Raw genomic sequence first — 14,139 nt, 5'->3', positions numbered from 1 at the left:
CTGCCATCCCTGAACAATGCCCTCATCTTCACAAGGACGTGTTTTCACAGACCGAACTTGGGTGAAACATAATAGAGCGGCTATGCTAATTGCATAGAAGGAAGGATCAGTTCCAATAAATATTACAGTTATATCTATGCTGAAATCAAAGTTATCTTTAAAATCTCCCTGTACCATGCACTGTGTAGTTTCGGAGAGAAAAATCAGACATTTTCCTGTATAAAAATTAAATTTTTAAGAAGCCATCACTATCACTCTGACCTTGGTCCTGCCATGACTAAATATACTTTGGGTAATGTCCATTTGAAATGTTACATTAAAATTCTAGCTTTGTTTGTTAGCTAGTGAGCTGTACTGTGGGGGTGATTGAAGAGATTGATGGTTTCACTGGAGCACCCAAATGGTAGCATTTGTAAATCTTTTGTTTTGGGTTAGTCATTTTCCAGTGAGAGGATTCCTCCAGTCTCCTCCCTGAGAGTCCAATCCTGGCTGCCAGTGTGTAGAGCTTTGCATGGATACCACAGGGTTAGGAGGATCCACTGTTCAGAATGCATATTGTCACTTAACCTACTTTGAAGGTACATCTCTACTGGCCCTCAGCTGTACCTGTTGTTTCTGAATGCAGGAGCTCTCTGATTCAGTTCTCTAGGGAGTAACATGAGTGTGTGCTAAGTCCAACTCTTCAGTGTCCAACTCTTTGCAACCCCATGGACTGTAGCCCACCAGACTCCTCTGTTCATGGGATTCTCCAGGCAAGAATACTGGAGGGGGTTGCCATGCCCTTCTCCAGGGGTCTTCCCGACTCAGGGATTGAACCCAAGTATCTTACATCTCCTGCATTGGCAAGCAGGTTCTTTACCACTATCGCCACCTGGGAAGCCCTCTAGAGACTAAACTTCCTGCCTTTTGCTGGGAAGGGAAAGAATAGTGAAATAAGTCACCGGGATGTGCAGGTCCAGGAAGAGGTAGCTAGGGCCATGCATTTGACCTCACCTCAGCAGCTCCACATAAGGTGGAGTCTGCTGCTTTCCCAGGATGTTGCCCTTGGGTTGGTCTCTAGCTTCACCCACTCCCTGTACATTCTGTCCTCTGAAGAGTTCCTCAAGGAGCCAGCCAGTGGATTTTAAGTGGGACAGTCTTTGCTGGTCCTAAGGGGCTGTTAATTTTTTTTTCTTTCATTTATGTTTGCCTTTGCACATTTTTCTTTATTTTAAAATTAAAAACAGTTTTTATTGGCTTATAACATTAAATAGGGGCTATTTCAACAAAAGCTCAACAAAGGTCACAATACCCTGACGTATTTCCCTAACCGCTTTAACACTTTGTATGGAATTTCCCTAGTGTTCTTACCTAGAAGAGGTACTGCATTTGAAATACAATTGCCCAGAAATTAGGTTGTCATCATGTCTCCTTCCTCTCACCTTTAGCCTGTTGCCCTCCCACATTTAACCTACATAAGTTCTGGAGTTTTCTTCCCAGATAGCTCCCAAACCCATCTACCTTTGTCACTTCCCTGCCACCACCTCCTTGCAGGTGAGGGAACGGAGACTCTAGAAGCAAATTCCTTGGGTCAGAATCCCATTCTTGGTACTTACTACCAGGCTGATCTTGTGCAAGGTGAATTTGTGGTGCAGTTACAAGTGACTTGTATCACCTTCAAAACTTCAGTGTTAACCTCTGGGGCTCCCCAGGTATTTTGTTTTGCCAGTCTGAGCAGACTAATACACTCATGACTTAAGAAATTTTTAACTTTTCTGAGCCAAACCTCCTTTCCTTACCTCCAACTTGTAGAATATTTATTAATAATTACACCTGCCTTTAAATAAAATTAGCCCTGGCTTAGTACATGAGAAATATTTATTTCCAACAAACCTTAGTAGGGAGGCTAGTCTACAGTCATCCTTCTTGTAATGATTTATTTTTATAGACAATCTCAATTTTTTTAAAAAAAGAGGAAGGCTATAAGTGAAAGAAGTAAGGAAAAAGGAAAAAGCTGAGTTAACTTGAGCATGCATGATTGTCCCCCCAAAGAATCATCTCTCACTACTTCCTGCTCCTCTGCTTCACATGCAGTTAGTGTATTTTGCTTGTGCATAATTGTGCACAACCTTCACTGTTTTCCACAGAAGCATGTTTAGTAACTCATAAGGTCCACAAGTTTTGAAAGAGGCTTTGGTGGATGCAATGAACATTTCAAATGCAGGTTCATAAATCTGTGATTAAAACATGAAAGCAACTGTCAACATTCCTAAGCAGTACTCTTTGTTACTCATTTTTTTTTAATTTATTAACTTTTAGGTCTGGAGTTCAAACTCTGCCCCACAATGCCAAGGTTCACTACAACTATGCCAATTTCCTGAAGGACCAGGGTCGGAACAGGGAAGCCATCTACCACTACAGAACGGCCCTCAAGTAAGCTGCAGCTGGGTGTCTGTGCTTTTCAGGCCCTTGTTTATTTCACTCACCCCTCCCAGTATATAGAGACCTTGTTTCTCTTGATAGTGACCATCTCCTTGGAGGTGGTATAGATCTTGGACTCCAAATTTTTTGGCTTTTTGTTCAAGTCTGTTATAAGTCTACTTTGCTTCTAACTTTCGGTGTTTTCTTATAAAAATTTCCATTGCTACACATTATGTAATGAAGTGACACAGTTAAATACATATATACAGACCTATAGGAATTGGTTATAAAAAATATTCTCGTAAATTCATAGGATATTTACTCCAATTAATTCTTCCCAGTCTAGGCTTCCCATTATCTAAAAGGATTTATATAAAAACTTTTGAGAATAGAAGTAAAATACTCTGATCATTGTGTTAAATTTAAAAAAAGTGAGAATTCACTTAATTACTCTGTTGGGAATATGTTAACAAGGTATGTATATACATCAGTTCAGTCGCTCAGTCATACATACATGTATATATAGTATATTTTTTAATGTTTTAACATTTTAAACATGAGCAGCCCTGACACTCTCTTTGTACTTATCTACTGGAAGAGAATATACCATGTATAGCTTTAGAGATGATTTTACTGCGTGCCTGTTCAGTCATGTCTGACTCTTTGCAACCCCATGGACTGTAGCCCACCAGGCTCCCCTGTCCGTGGAATCTTCCAGGCAAGAATGCTGGAGTGGATTGCCATTTCCTCCTGCAGGAGATTGTCCCAACCCAGGGATCGAGATTGTGTCTCTTGCATCTCCTGTGTTGGCAGGCATCTCTACCACTGCACCACCTGGGAAGCCCCAGAGGCGATTTTAGATTCAGATTTAAGTTCTGCATGATCAGCAGCCATCTGTATTGCTTTTAGTTGCCCCAACTGCAACTCTGATTTGCAAGGTGGTCTTTCCCCTCCCCGCAAAAAAGAAGGTCTGCCCTAGAAGATCTCAGATAATAAATGTGTTTAACCTGGAAGGAGTGAAGACCTGATAACTAAACACAGCCTCAGAATCTCCCCGTGTGAGCTCACAGAAGTGTTCTCAAGAGGTTTCCATGCCTCTACAGTGTGTCCCACATTTAGTTGAATTTTCTGATGCTGCTCCACTTTGGGACATGCTCTAAAATATGTGTACCAAACAAAGCACGCATTTCACTGAACACCCTTCTTGGATTGTCTCAAGGTTTAGTTTGAAATTGTCATTCTTAAAGTAACTGACCTAATTGTTTAAAGTTATCCTTTTGAATAGTGTTCTACATAAGTATATTTGGTCATCAAGCAAAAGCTTTTAGACTTTAGGACTTGTTATTTAATATCCAATATGGGAAAAATTTTAAGCTATTCACATCAAGTTCTTTTTCCCAAAGATTTCAAGAAATATGAGCCCCAGAGGAATAATTGCAACAAAGCTCATTATTGTGAGAAGGAAGTTTTTATTAAGAAATAGAAAGCATTTTGAAAGATTTAATAAGGAATTGTATTTTTTTCACTGCAAGCCAATTTATCCAAATGTTTACACTGCTTATCTCTGGTTAGTGAGATTATGGTTTAATTTCTTTCTTTATTCTTTCCTTTGTGCTCCAGAAGTTTTACAATGAACACACATTATTTTTGAATTGAGGAAGTGTCATTTTTTTTTAAAAGGCGTGTTCTTTCAACGGACATTCAAGCCAATAAATTATGTTTTATCTTCAATAATTAATTAGTGTGCCATGATTTCAGGTGGCATTCTTAAAGGGAAGAGAAGAGCAGTAAGTTTGCCTGAAAAATATTGGTGGAAGGGAAATGTACCCGTATCTTTTTAAGTTTCTTTCATTCTAACACACTATTTTCTGTCAAGTTCAAACAAAAAAATAAGGCAGATCCTAAGGAACAGCTTGGGGCAAAAGTATAAATTAAGCAAAATTCTCCTGTAGCTGATTTTATAGAATCGCAGTAGCTGGTTGGGACTTCCTCCTGTTTCCTATGAAACAATAAAGATAAATGTTTGCTTCAACAACTGTGCTTCAGGAAGAAACATGTCCTTTGAGAAATGCGGTAAAAATAATTAAAGCTAAAAATATACTGCATAGTAATTAGTGAAGTAATTCATCCTCTCCCCACCAGGCTCAAAATACTTTTGATTTAAATTATTATTATTTTTGTGTGGATACCTCTATGTGAATTTTCAGTGGATGTGGGGTTTTTTTTTTTTAAGTAAATTGTCACTCTTTATGTTAAAAAAAGGAAGATACTATGACTATTCATCATTTTGGTGATTATTTATCCCCGGTGACTGGAAGACTATCCTTCCTTTAATGTAACTCTTTGTGGAGGTTGCAGACTCTGGGGTTCTGCTCTATCCCAACTGTTTCATTCTACTGCACCTTTGCTGTCTCTGATGTTTTCCGTATTTGCACACAGCAAGAAAGAGAATAATTAGGGAAATGCAGGATTAAATGTGGTGTTATCTGAAGTCAGTCCCCAGAGTTATTCATTCCTGTTGTAATAACTGTATAAATTCCAAAGACAATGGTGAAGTTAGTCATAAAGTTTGTATCTATATCTTTTTGGCTGGCTTATAGTTCTCAAAATAACACTATATTAAATTGGTAATTATATATGGCATGAATACTGTGCTTCTTTTAAACTTTATTCTGTTTTTTAAACAATGTAGAAGTACCATTAACTTCATTTTGGTGTACCTCTTTTATGACATTTCTGTATTGCAAGGGAGGTCGCCCTTGGATAATGCCGCAGCCGAGGTCATAGATTCAGATTAAGACTCAAATCATCAAAGGAAATTGTCAGAACCATTTCCTTAAATCCTCCACAAAGACAGGTGTAAGTTTTCCTTTGCTGTTGGGGTGGCTGTTGTGTTTATTAGGGTGTTATAAAGGTTGGGATTCTGTACACTGGAAAATCAGAATACTCGTGGTGAAGCTGCCATTTTCCTTCAAAAGTTTTTGACCATTGAGTTACTCTGGAGAAGGTTCCTACCATTTCACCTCATATGATGGGAGTAGAAAGTCCAGAGACCACCCAACCATTAAGCTCTTCCTGTACAAAACCTCTCATGAAATGATTCACTTGGTAAGCCCAAAAGGATCAAGAGTGGCACTTCCCAAATAAAGTGCAGTTAATACTGTATGTGTAGTTGGCCAGTGGCTTCTTGATTAGTTTAAAAAGTCAGTTTAAAGTGAAGAATCACAAAATAAATAATGCACACTAAAATGTTTTACTGTATCCTAAAGTTTCACAGGTACCCCCATTTACCAATTCTCTTAATGTCATACCAAGTCTTTTTCTTTGAGTAAGAGTCTGCTGATTAGAATTGGCAAAAAACACATACATAATTCATTTCTGTGGTGATGAGTTTTGATACTTTAAAGTGGATTAAAAATGTAAAGACTGAGACTTCTGATTTTTCTTTTCCAGTCTTTTACAATTAATCTTATATTGAATTCAACAGCAATTTTTGAGCAACTTCCCTTCTTTGAGTTTTCTTTTTAGTTTTCATAAAAATTACAACTCTCTTTTTCACATTTATATTTTATCAGTTTGCAAGATATTTCATTATATCATGAAATTGCAATAAACTGGAATAAATTTGTTAATAAACACAACTGACTCAAGCAGCATAACTTACAGGAACAAAAGGGCCCAGACTTACAGAGAGGGTTTACTAAGTTGTCTGTATCCCCCAAAATGCTTTACAGAGAAGAGAGAACATCTGGAAATCTGATGACACATTTACATGTCTGTTTTAAAAGAGTCTTCATTAGAAGTCTCATGGAAATTATTTTTCACCTTAAGTATAGATTCCCTACAAAAATCAATTACTGATTGGCTAATATGGGCTAGGCATTAAGAACCCTGAAGCTGGCAATGAGAATAGAGTTCACCTTTATTCGAGTGGATCAAAAAAGTCTCTCTGATGTCAGGAGGAATCACTCCATGTTCCTCTGAACATTTGTTCACTTAGATGTCCTCTTCCTTCCAGCCTCTGACAGTAAGCCCCCGCCACACCCAGACTGGCTGATGCATTCCAGGTAGTTGGATATCAGCCACATATAAAAAGGCTGTAATCCTCAGCCACCCAGATAACTATTTTCTTTTCACAGTTATGGTTTCACATGAAATTCACAGACATAGTCTAAGAAGTCACCCTCCTGTAAGTTATATTGAGTAGGAGATGCATTACTCAGAGGTCCCTGACCTGAGGGATCTCTCAAGTGTCTTTGGGTCACCATGGCTCCTTAGAGAGGACTTTTCCACTCCTAATATATCTATTGTTGATCTTTTAAATAGAAAATCTGAAGAGGAGGGAAGCTGTTAGTGGGGGGCGGGGGGGGGGGGCGGGGTTTGAAGTCCCTAACCAGGCATAATTAAAAGGAAAGGAATGTGCTTTTAAAACTCTTGTACAAAAGAAATATTCAACTGATATATAATTGGCTAACACATGAGAAAGGAGAAGCTAAAATTTTTCTGACTGGGATTTTTTTTAATGCGTAAAATAGAGACTTGTCATAAGAACAGTTCCCACTGCTATCATTCTTTATATTCCCTCATATGTAGATAACTGGAAGTCTGCAGAGAGACTCCATGAGATTGTAATAAGTGTATGTGGAAAAAAGGAAATCATAAGACAGTGATTATTGAAGAAAGCCACATCATTAGACTGTAAAGAAGTCTGTGTCTAATTAACCCACTGTTCATTGATGTCCTGAGTCTATTAATAAGATTATTATAATGCCTTTGAAAAGTGTTGTCTATAAAACTGGTAGAGCTTGAACATTTTATAAAAATCAGGATTTAATGATTACTTAAAAGCCCTTCTTTACCCAGGCTATTTTTGAATGAGCATTTAAAATAACTCGCATGACTACAGGTGGCATTAACTACCAGCTGCCATATATTTCTGGAAAGAATAAAAATTGCGATACCATTTGTTAACCTAGTTTAACAAGTGGAGATGGATTCTTCTGCTGGTATGTCATTTTCATTTATAAAAGTCTAAATATGCTTTCCAGTAGGACAATTGAAATTATTTTTGTTCCTTTTTGTTGAAATTATATTCTTACCCCGTGTATTTTGTGTTAATTAAGTTTAACAATTTTATTCATTAAATCCAAGACATTATACATTTCATTTAGAAAGCCAGAATTTTAGTCATATTGTGATCATACTTATGGACTACATTTCAGCATGAATGTTCTATAATTTATATTAAAAAACATTTGCTCTCTTCTTTTCTGCCTTAAACCACCATGTCACTTCAAAACCTCACTGTAGTTCCCCAGGAAACAGAATCCAAGGCAGAGATTAACAAACAGGAAGATCATTAATGCTGGCCAAAGAAACAAGATGGGCAGAGGGAGAAGCTGAGATGCAGTGTACTCCCAGGGGATCAGAGGAACCCTTAGAGTGCTCGGGAGCTGGGCATCCTCAGAGTTGTCATGAAAGGAATGGAACATTTATACCCCCTTATCAACCAATCACTGGTGCTAGGCAATTCAGTTCCGTTCAGTTCAGTCGCTCAGTCGTGTCCGACTCTTTTCGACCCAGTGTATTGCAGCACGCCAGGCCTCCCTGTCCATCACCAACTCCCGGAGTCCATCAAGTCAGTGATGCAAGCACCAAAGAACTGATGCTTTTGAACTGTGGTGTTGGAAAAGACTCTTGAGAGTCCCTTGGACTGCAAGGAGATCCAACCAGTCCATCCTAAAGAAAATCAGTCCTGGGTGTTCATTGGAAGGACTGATGCTGCAGCTAAAACTCCAATACTTTGGCCACCTGATGCGAAGAACTGACTCATTTGAAAAGACTCTGATGCTGGGAAAGACTGAAGGTGGCGAGGGCAGGGGGATTGGGTGGGGGAGAAGGGGATGACAGAGGATGAGATGGTTGGATGGCATCACCGACTCAGTGGACATGAGTTTGGGTAGGCTCTGGGAGCGGGTGATTGACAGGGAGGCCTGGCATGCTGTACAGTCCATGGGATCACAAAGAGTCAGATACAACTGAGTGACTGAACTGAACTGAACTGAACAGAATATCATTTAGATTTTCTGTTAAAATGAGAATAGTGGTGTTATCTACTTAATAGTGTTAGTGTTAGTCGCTCAGTCATGTCCTACTCTTTGCAACCCCATGGACTGCAGCCTGCCAGGCTCCTCTGTCCTTGGGATTCTCCAGGCTAGAATACTGGAGTGGGTTGCCAGTTACTTCTCCAACCTGCCTCATAGGGCTGGAATATTAGAAGATAATTCACAAACAAGGTGTAAAACAGTATCTAAATACCTGGCCATGCTAAACTCAGTAAATGTTATTAAAACATCCTAAATCAGACCCCTTCTCTCTGCCTCCACTGCCCATCTTCTCTCACCTGGATTGCTTCAGTGTTCTCTGGTCTCCACATTTTCACTTCTCCCTTCTGCCCTCCTGCCATCTGTTCTCAACCCAGCAGCCCAGGGGAGTTCATTAGCAGTACTGGGCTCAGAACATTCTGCTTGCTTCCATCAAGAATCAAGGGCCCTGCAGTGGTCTCCATGTCATGCACTGTTTGACCTCTGCCACTCAGACCTCACCTCCTCTTGCACCTATCGCCATCAGCTCCAGGAACGCTGGACAGCAGTTGCCACATTCCTATATCAGTTGGAGAGAAAAAAAAAAAAATGCATGACCTGAAAATAGAGCATTATGTTTTATTTGGCAGATGGCCCAGGACACAGCATCTCAGATAAGTCTGAGAGACTACTCTGAAGAAGCAAATGGGGGTTGAGGATATATAAGAGTTTTTGCAACAAAGACCAGGTAGTTGGAGCAACAAAAGATTACTGTTTATTAAAGAAAATCAGATATCGTAAGGAACTTAAGTGTTTTTTAATGTAGGGGAAGATGCAAGAGTCTGGGTGCACTGAAAACCATTCCTTTGATGTGTACCTCAGCTATCTGGGGCCAGTATCATGTGCTGTCTCATCCTGAGTCTCCCCAGGGTGCACCATCAGAGGTGGCTGCAGCTGCTGGCTGAAGGATGGTGGGCATCTGGTTTCTATCCTGAGGCCCGCAGGGCTCACCATCTGGGCAGCTGTAATGTGATTATGTGATGGCTGCAACATTGTTTGTTTGCTGATACGGTGGTCAGTATTTTTTCATTCACATCTATTACAGGGACTCTGCATTTGTCCTTCCTTCTTCCCAAGACACTTTCCCCCTTCTGTAAATGGCTGCCTCCCTCCCTTCAGGGTGCCTTAGGTAACCTCATCTTGTCCATGAGTCTATCCCTGGTCTCCCAGCCAACCCCAGCATACCCTATTCTTCTGCTTCACTTTGTTTTTCTCCACTGCAGGTTTCAAGCTCTAATACACTTATACACTTTTAACACCGCTAGCTATTGTCACCCTGCTTATTTAACTTATATGCAGAGTACATCATGAGAAACGCTGGGCTGGAAGAAGTACAGGCTGGAATAAAGACTGCTGGGAGAAATATCAATAACCTCAGATATGCAGATGACACCACCCTTATGGCAGAAAGAGAAGAAGAACTAAAGAGCCTCTTGATGAAAGTGAAAGAGGAGAGTGAAAAAGTTGGCTTAAAGCTCAACATTCAGAAAACTAAGATCATGGCATCTGGTTCCATCACTTCATGGGAAATAGGTGGGGAAACAGTGGAAACAGTGACTGACTTTATTTTTCTGGGCTCCAAAATCACTGCAGATGGTGATTGCAGCCATGAAATTAAAAGATGCTTACTCCTTGGAAGGAAAGTTATGACCAACCTAGACAGCATATTGAAAAGCAGAGGCATTACTTTGTCAACAAAGGTCTGTCTAGTCAAGGCTATGGTTTTTCCTGTGGTCATGTATGGATGTGAGAGTTGGACTATAAAGAAAGCTGAGGGCCGAAAAATGGATGCTTTTGAACTGTGGTGTTGGAGAAGACTCGTGAGAGTCCCTTGGACTGCAAGGAGATCCAACCAGTCTGTTCTAAAGGAGATCAGTCCTGAATATTCATTGGAAGGACTGATGTTGAAGCTGAAACTCCAACACTTTGGCCACCTGATGCGAAGAGCTGACTCATTTGAAAAGACCCTGATGCTGGGAAAGATTGAGGGCAGGAGGAAAAGGGGATGACAGAGGATGAGATGATTGGATGGCATCACCGAATCAATGGACATGGGCTTTGGTGAACTCTGGGAGTTGGTGATGGACAATGAGGCCTGGCGTGCTGTGGTTCATAGGGTGTCGAAGAGTTGGACACGACTGAGCGACTGAACTAAACTGAGCTGCTGACCATTATATGCCTGTGTGTGTGTGTGTGTGTGTGTGTGTGTGTGTCTGCTCAGTCACTCAGTCATGTCTGACTCTTTGCAACCTCATGAACTATAGCCCACCAGGCTCCTCTGTCCATGGAATTTTCAAGCAAGAATACTGAAGTGGGTTGCCACTTTCTTCTCCAGAGGATCTTCCCAACCCAGGGATTGAACCCTCATCTCTTGTGTCTCTTGCATTGGCAGGCAGATTCTCTACCATTAGCACCACTTGGGAAACTATATGCCAGTAGTGACCCCCAATTCCTGAGGTGAATCTTCAGGATATACACTACTTTCCCTCCCACTCATGACCTCCTAGGCTGGCACTATTAACTGTAACATTGGACACACTCCTGCCCACCACTGTCTTTTTTTTTTTTTTGCCTGTCAGTCTAACAGCCAGAGTGCTACACATGCTGCAAAGTGTTATTACAAGAAGGATTCTACGAGCTCACTGATCTGTCATATAGGACTTTGAACCTCCTTATAACCTTGGGTGTAACTCTTAAAATTGTGCGTGTCTAGAATCCCATTTGATGTTGAGCATGTCAGAAATGTTTGGAGGAAATTACCCTGGTGCCTGTGGGCATCATTTATTTCAGATGATGAAAGATTGACAGGCTCTGTTGGGGTGAGTGCTTGACAAGGAACCGTCCTACATTCTTAAAATGGAGTGGGCCAAGTGTCCTTCACATCTGAAAACCCATGATGTGGGAGAAACAGATGGATATGAGAAGACTTGAGCATTCCCTGGGTTAGTGGTGAAAAAATAATGGATGTTATTTTGACTGATGGAAGCAAGTTAGATACCTTTGACAGCAGTGAGAAGAATGATTTTTTTGGAGGATGAGAAATACACATGAAAGAAGAGTGGCAGTTTCAGCCTGCCATGGGTTCATTAGGGCTGTGGAGGGAGCCAAGCGCAGCCCCCCAGAGGTTCTGCAGCCAACCCCAGAGCATCAGATGAGTGGAATGTACCAGCATGATGGTAGGCATCTTATACCCACCATCCTTTTTGGTCACACAGGTTAATATGTTATGGACCTTATTGTTACAGAGAGAGCAACTAAGGCACAGGTGTGAGTTCAAAATCACCCAGCAAGAAAGTTCCCCAAGGCTTCTGACTCCCAAGTGCAGTTATTTTTCCACTCCACCAAAATAATTTCCTATACTTCTGCCACAGAAAACCAAAGTTCACCATGGTCACCCCAAGCCCTTGAGAAAAGTTAAATTGCATTGACCACTTTCTGTTTAAAAGAGCAGAGAAGTCTTTAAATCAATGCATTTCCCAGCCTCCTGAGGAAAATTCCTGGGAATCAGGAAAATTCAGTCACTTAAAATGAGTCATTTCCTGAGGGCATGGTTTTACTCTAAATTGTCTGGAAAAGTCAGATGGGCGAAGTCCTGCTGAATCCTGACTGGAGGTCATCCATTGTGAGAGGTCAGATCATTTAGTTGGCTCCTCACTGAAGAGTGAGTCCTGTTTCCCTAAATTGCATTTGAGGTTTTTATTTCCCCAAGGCTATCTAATGAATGGGAAGAAGTACAGAACCAAAAGAAAGTGGCAAGACTTACTTCTGGGTGTCAATGGTGATTTCATACAATTAAAGAAGCAGACTGGTAGATGATCAATGTCATTCTGGCACAATTTAATGACCTGATGATTCATATTTTATAGCATGAAGGAACCAGACACTTCAGAAATGCCAGGAACTAATGTGACTAAAAATATGCTGCTGCTGTGGACTCCTGAAATAAAGCTTACTTTGGGTACTTTTTAGTTCAGTGAACTTTAGGTCTCATGATTGAATTTTTTCCCAGTCATGTTTTTCTTTCGGGTCCTTTTTTTTTTTTTCCCCTTCAACAGGAAATAGAAAATAAACATCTGACCTTAGCATACTTAACCTCAAATAAATTAATGTGTGGAATGAAAATCAGACAAATCAGGGTGTGTATATTCCAAAAGGAAACTGCAAACTGGAGCACACGATACAGTCTTGTTTGAACAATGAAATGCCTTAGAAGTTTCTCAAACAGTAAAAAAGGAACATCATTCTTAACTTTTGAAAACTAAACTAGAATCATATACATTTTATCTTCATGGATCTTTAGTTGAGATTGAAGCTTGAGACCAGTAGATCTGTGAGCATGTATCTGTGCCTCATATCACACAGTAAACCACAATGTTAGTCGTTCAGTCATATCCGACTCTTTGTGACCCCATGGACTGGAGCCCACCAGGCTTCTCTGTCCATGGAATTTTCCAGACAAGAATACTGCAGTGGATTGCCATTCCCTTCTCCAGAGGATCTTCCTGACCCAGGGTCTCCTGCATTGCAGGCAGATTCTTTACCATCTGAGCCACCAGGGAAGCCCCACTGCCTTACATACTTACTTAATATTGTTGGTTCCAAATAACTTCCCATAATACTGTGCTTTGCAGAGATAACATAAGTATTTTGTATGGCAGAAGACAAGTTTTCCCAGGGAAGAAGAACCTCAGCCACGTTTCCTGAGTATTGACTTTATTTTGCTTCTGTCACTGAGTAGTTCCTATAAGATCATAGCTGAATGAATTGGCCCAAGGATACAAGGGGAAATTCTTCTAAGTGAAAGCTCTAATTGGTAGCAGTATATTTCTTTACTGAAGGTTGAATGACTCATGGATTGTTTGGGAAAATAAATAGATTTACTGGAATTATCTGACTTTCAACACTTAACACAACTGCTTCTGAGATATTTCTTTTTTGAAGAAAGTAATTTATTTTTTAATTTCCCCACCCTCCCTTTCTACAACTGTAAAACAGTACAATAATTCTACTTGAAGAATTAGAATTAAGTTAGATAGTGTATGAGAAAGCGCTCTAAAATGTAAAGTATCATTAATACATGCTCAGTGTTTGGGGCCCATTTTCTTCTGTTCCTGCTTTCTGTTTGCCACTTAGGCAGCTGCTACCTCAGTGGTTCCTGTTAACATGTTGATGTTTATTCTTCAGAGATAAGGTGACTGGGAATGAAAGGGAATAATAATAGTGTCCTTAACTACCTGCCTTATTAATTCTGCTTAAGGAAAGGCTACCAGATAAAAAGTAACAAGCACTTCAATGCTCAAATGGATGTGTGCTTATCAAGAATGTAAATCAGCCAATTTTGAAACGATATTCTCTTCAGCTCGTAGAATTGTATTTCTATATCTAGATTTCTTTTTTTAAAAAGAAAGAATACACTTCCTTATACTAGTGGCTGTTCACACTGGTTTTTTAAAAATGTGTTTGAAAAGAAAATCACCACTCTCCTCCAGTTCAGTGGAGCTTTCGTAGAGATTGTTTTGCTGGGGAAGGGAATAATCACTACCAGAACTTTGGTAAAACATACCTGTAGTCGTCAAAGTCAAGGCACACTTCATTT

The 14,139-nt window shown here is 40.2% G+C and overlaps 1 protein-coding gene across 1 annotated transcript in view; it reads left to right on the top strand.

The window, feature by feature from the left end:
- Nucleotides 1–14,139, top strand: part of TMTC1 (transmembrane and tetratricopeptide repeat containing 1) — a 311,926-nt gene that overhangs the window by 227,313 nt on the left and 70,474 nt on the right. The window contains exon 11 of the mRNA XM_027541632.1: nt 2,299–2,412. Within this exon, the coding sequence (XP_027397433.1) occupies nt 2,299–2,412 (114 nt within the window). The remainder of the gene's footprint in view (nt 1–2,298; nt 2,413–14,139) is intronic.

This window comes from Bos indicus x Bos taurus, chromosome 5 (assembly GCF_003369695.1).
Source record: "Bos indicus x Bos taurus breed Angus x Brahman F1 hybrid chromosome 5, Bos_hybrid_MaternalHap_v2.0, whole genome shotgun sequence".
NCBI lineage: Eukaryota > Metazoa > Chordata > Mammalia > Artiodactyla > Bovidae > Bos > Bos indicus x Bos taurus.
The sequence above is the reverse complement of the archived record's forward strand: the minus strand, read 5'-3'. Positions and strand labels throughout refer to the sequence as shown.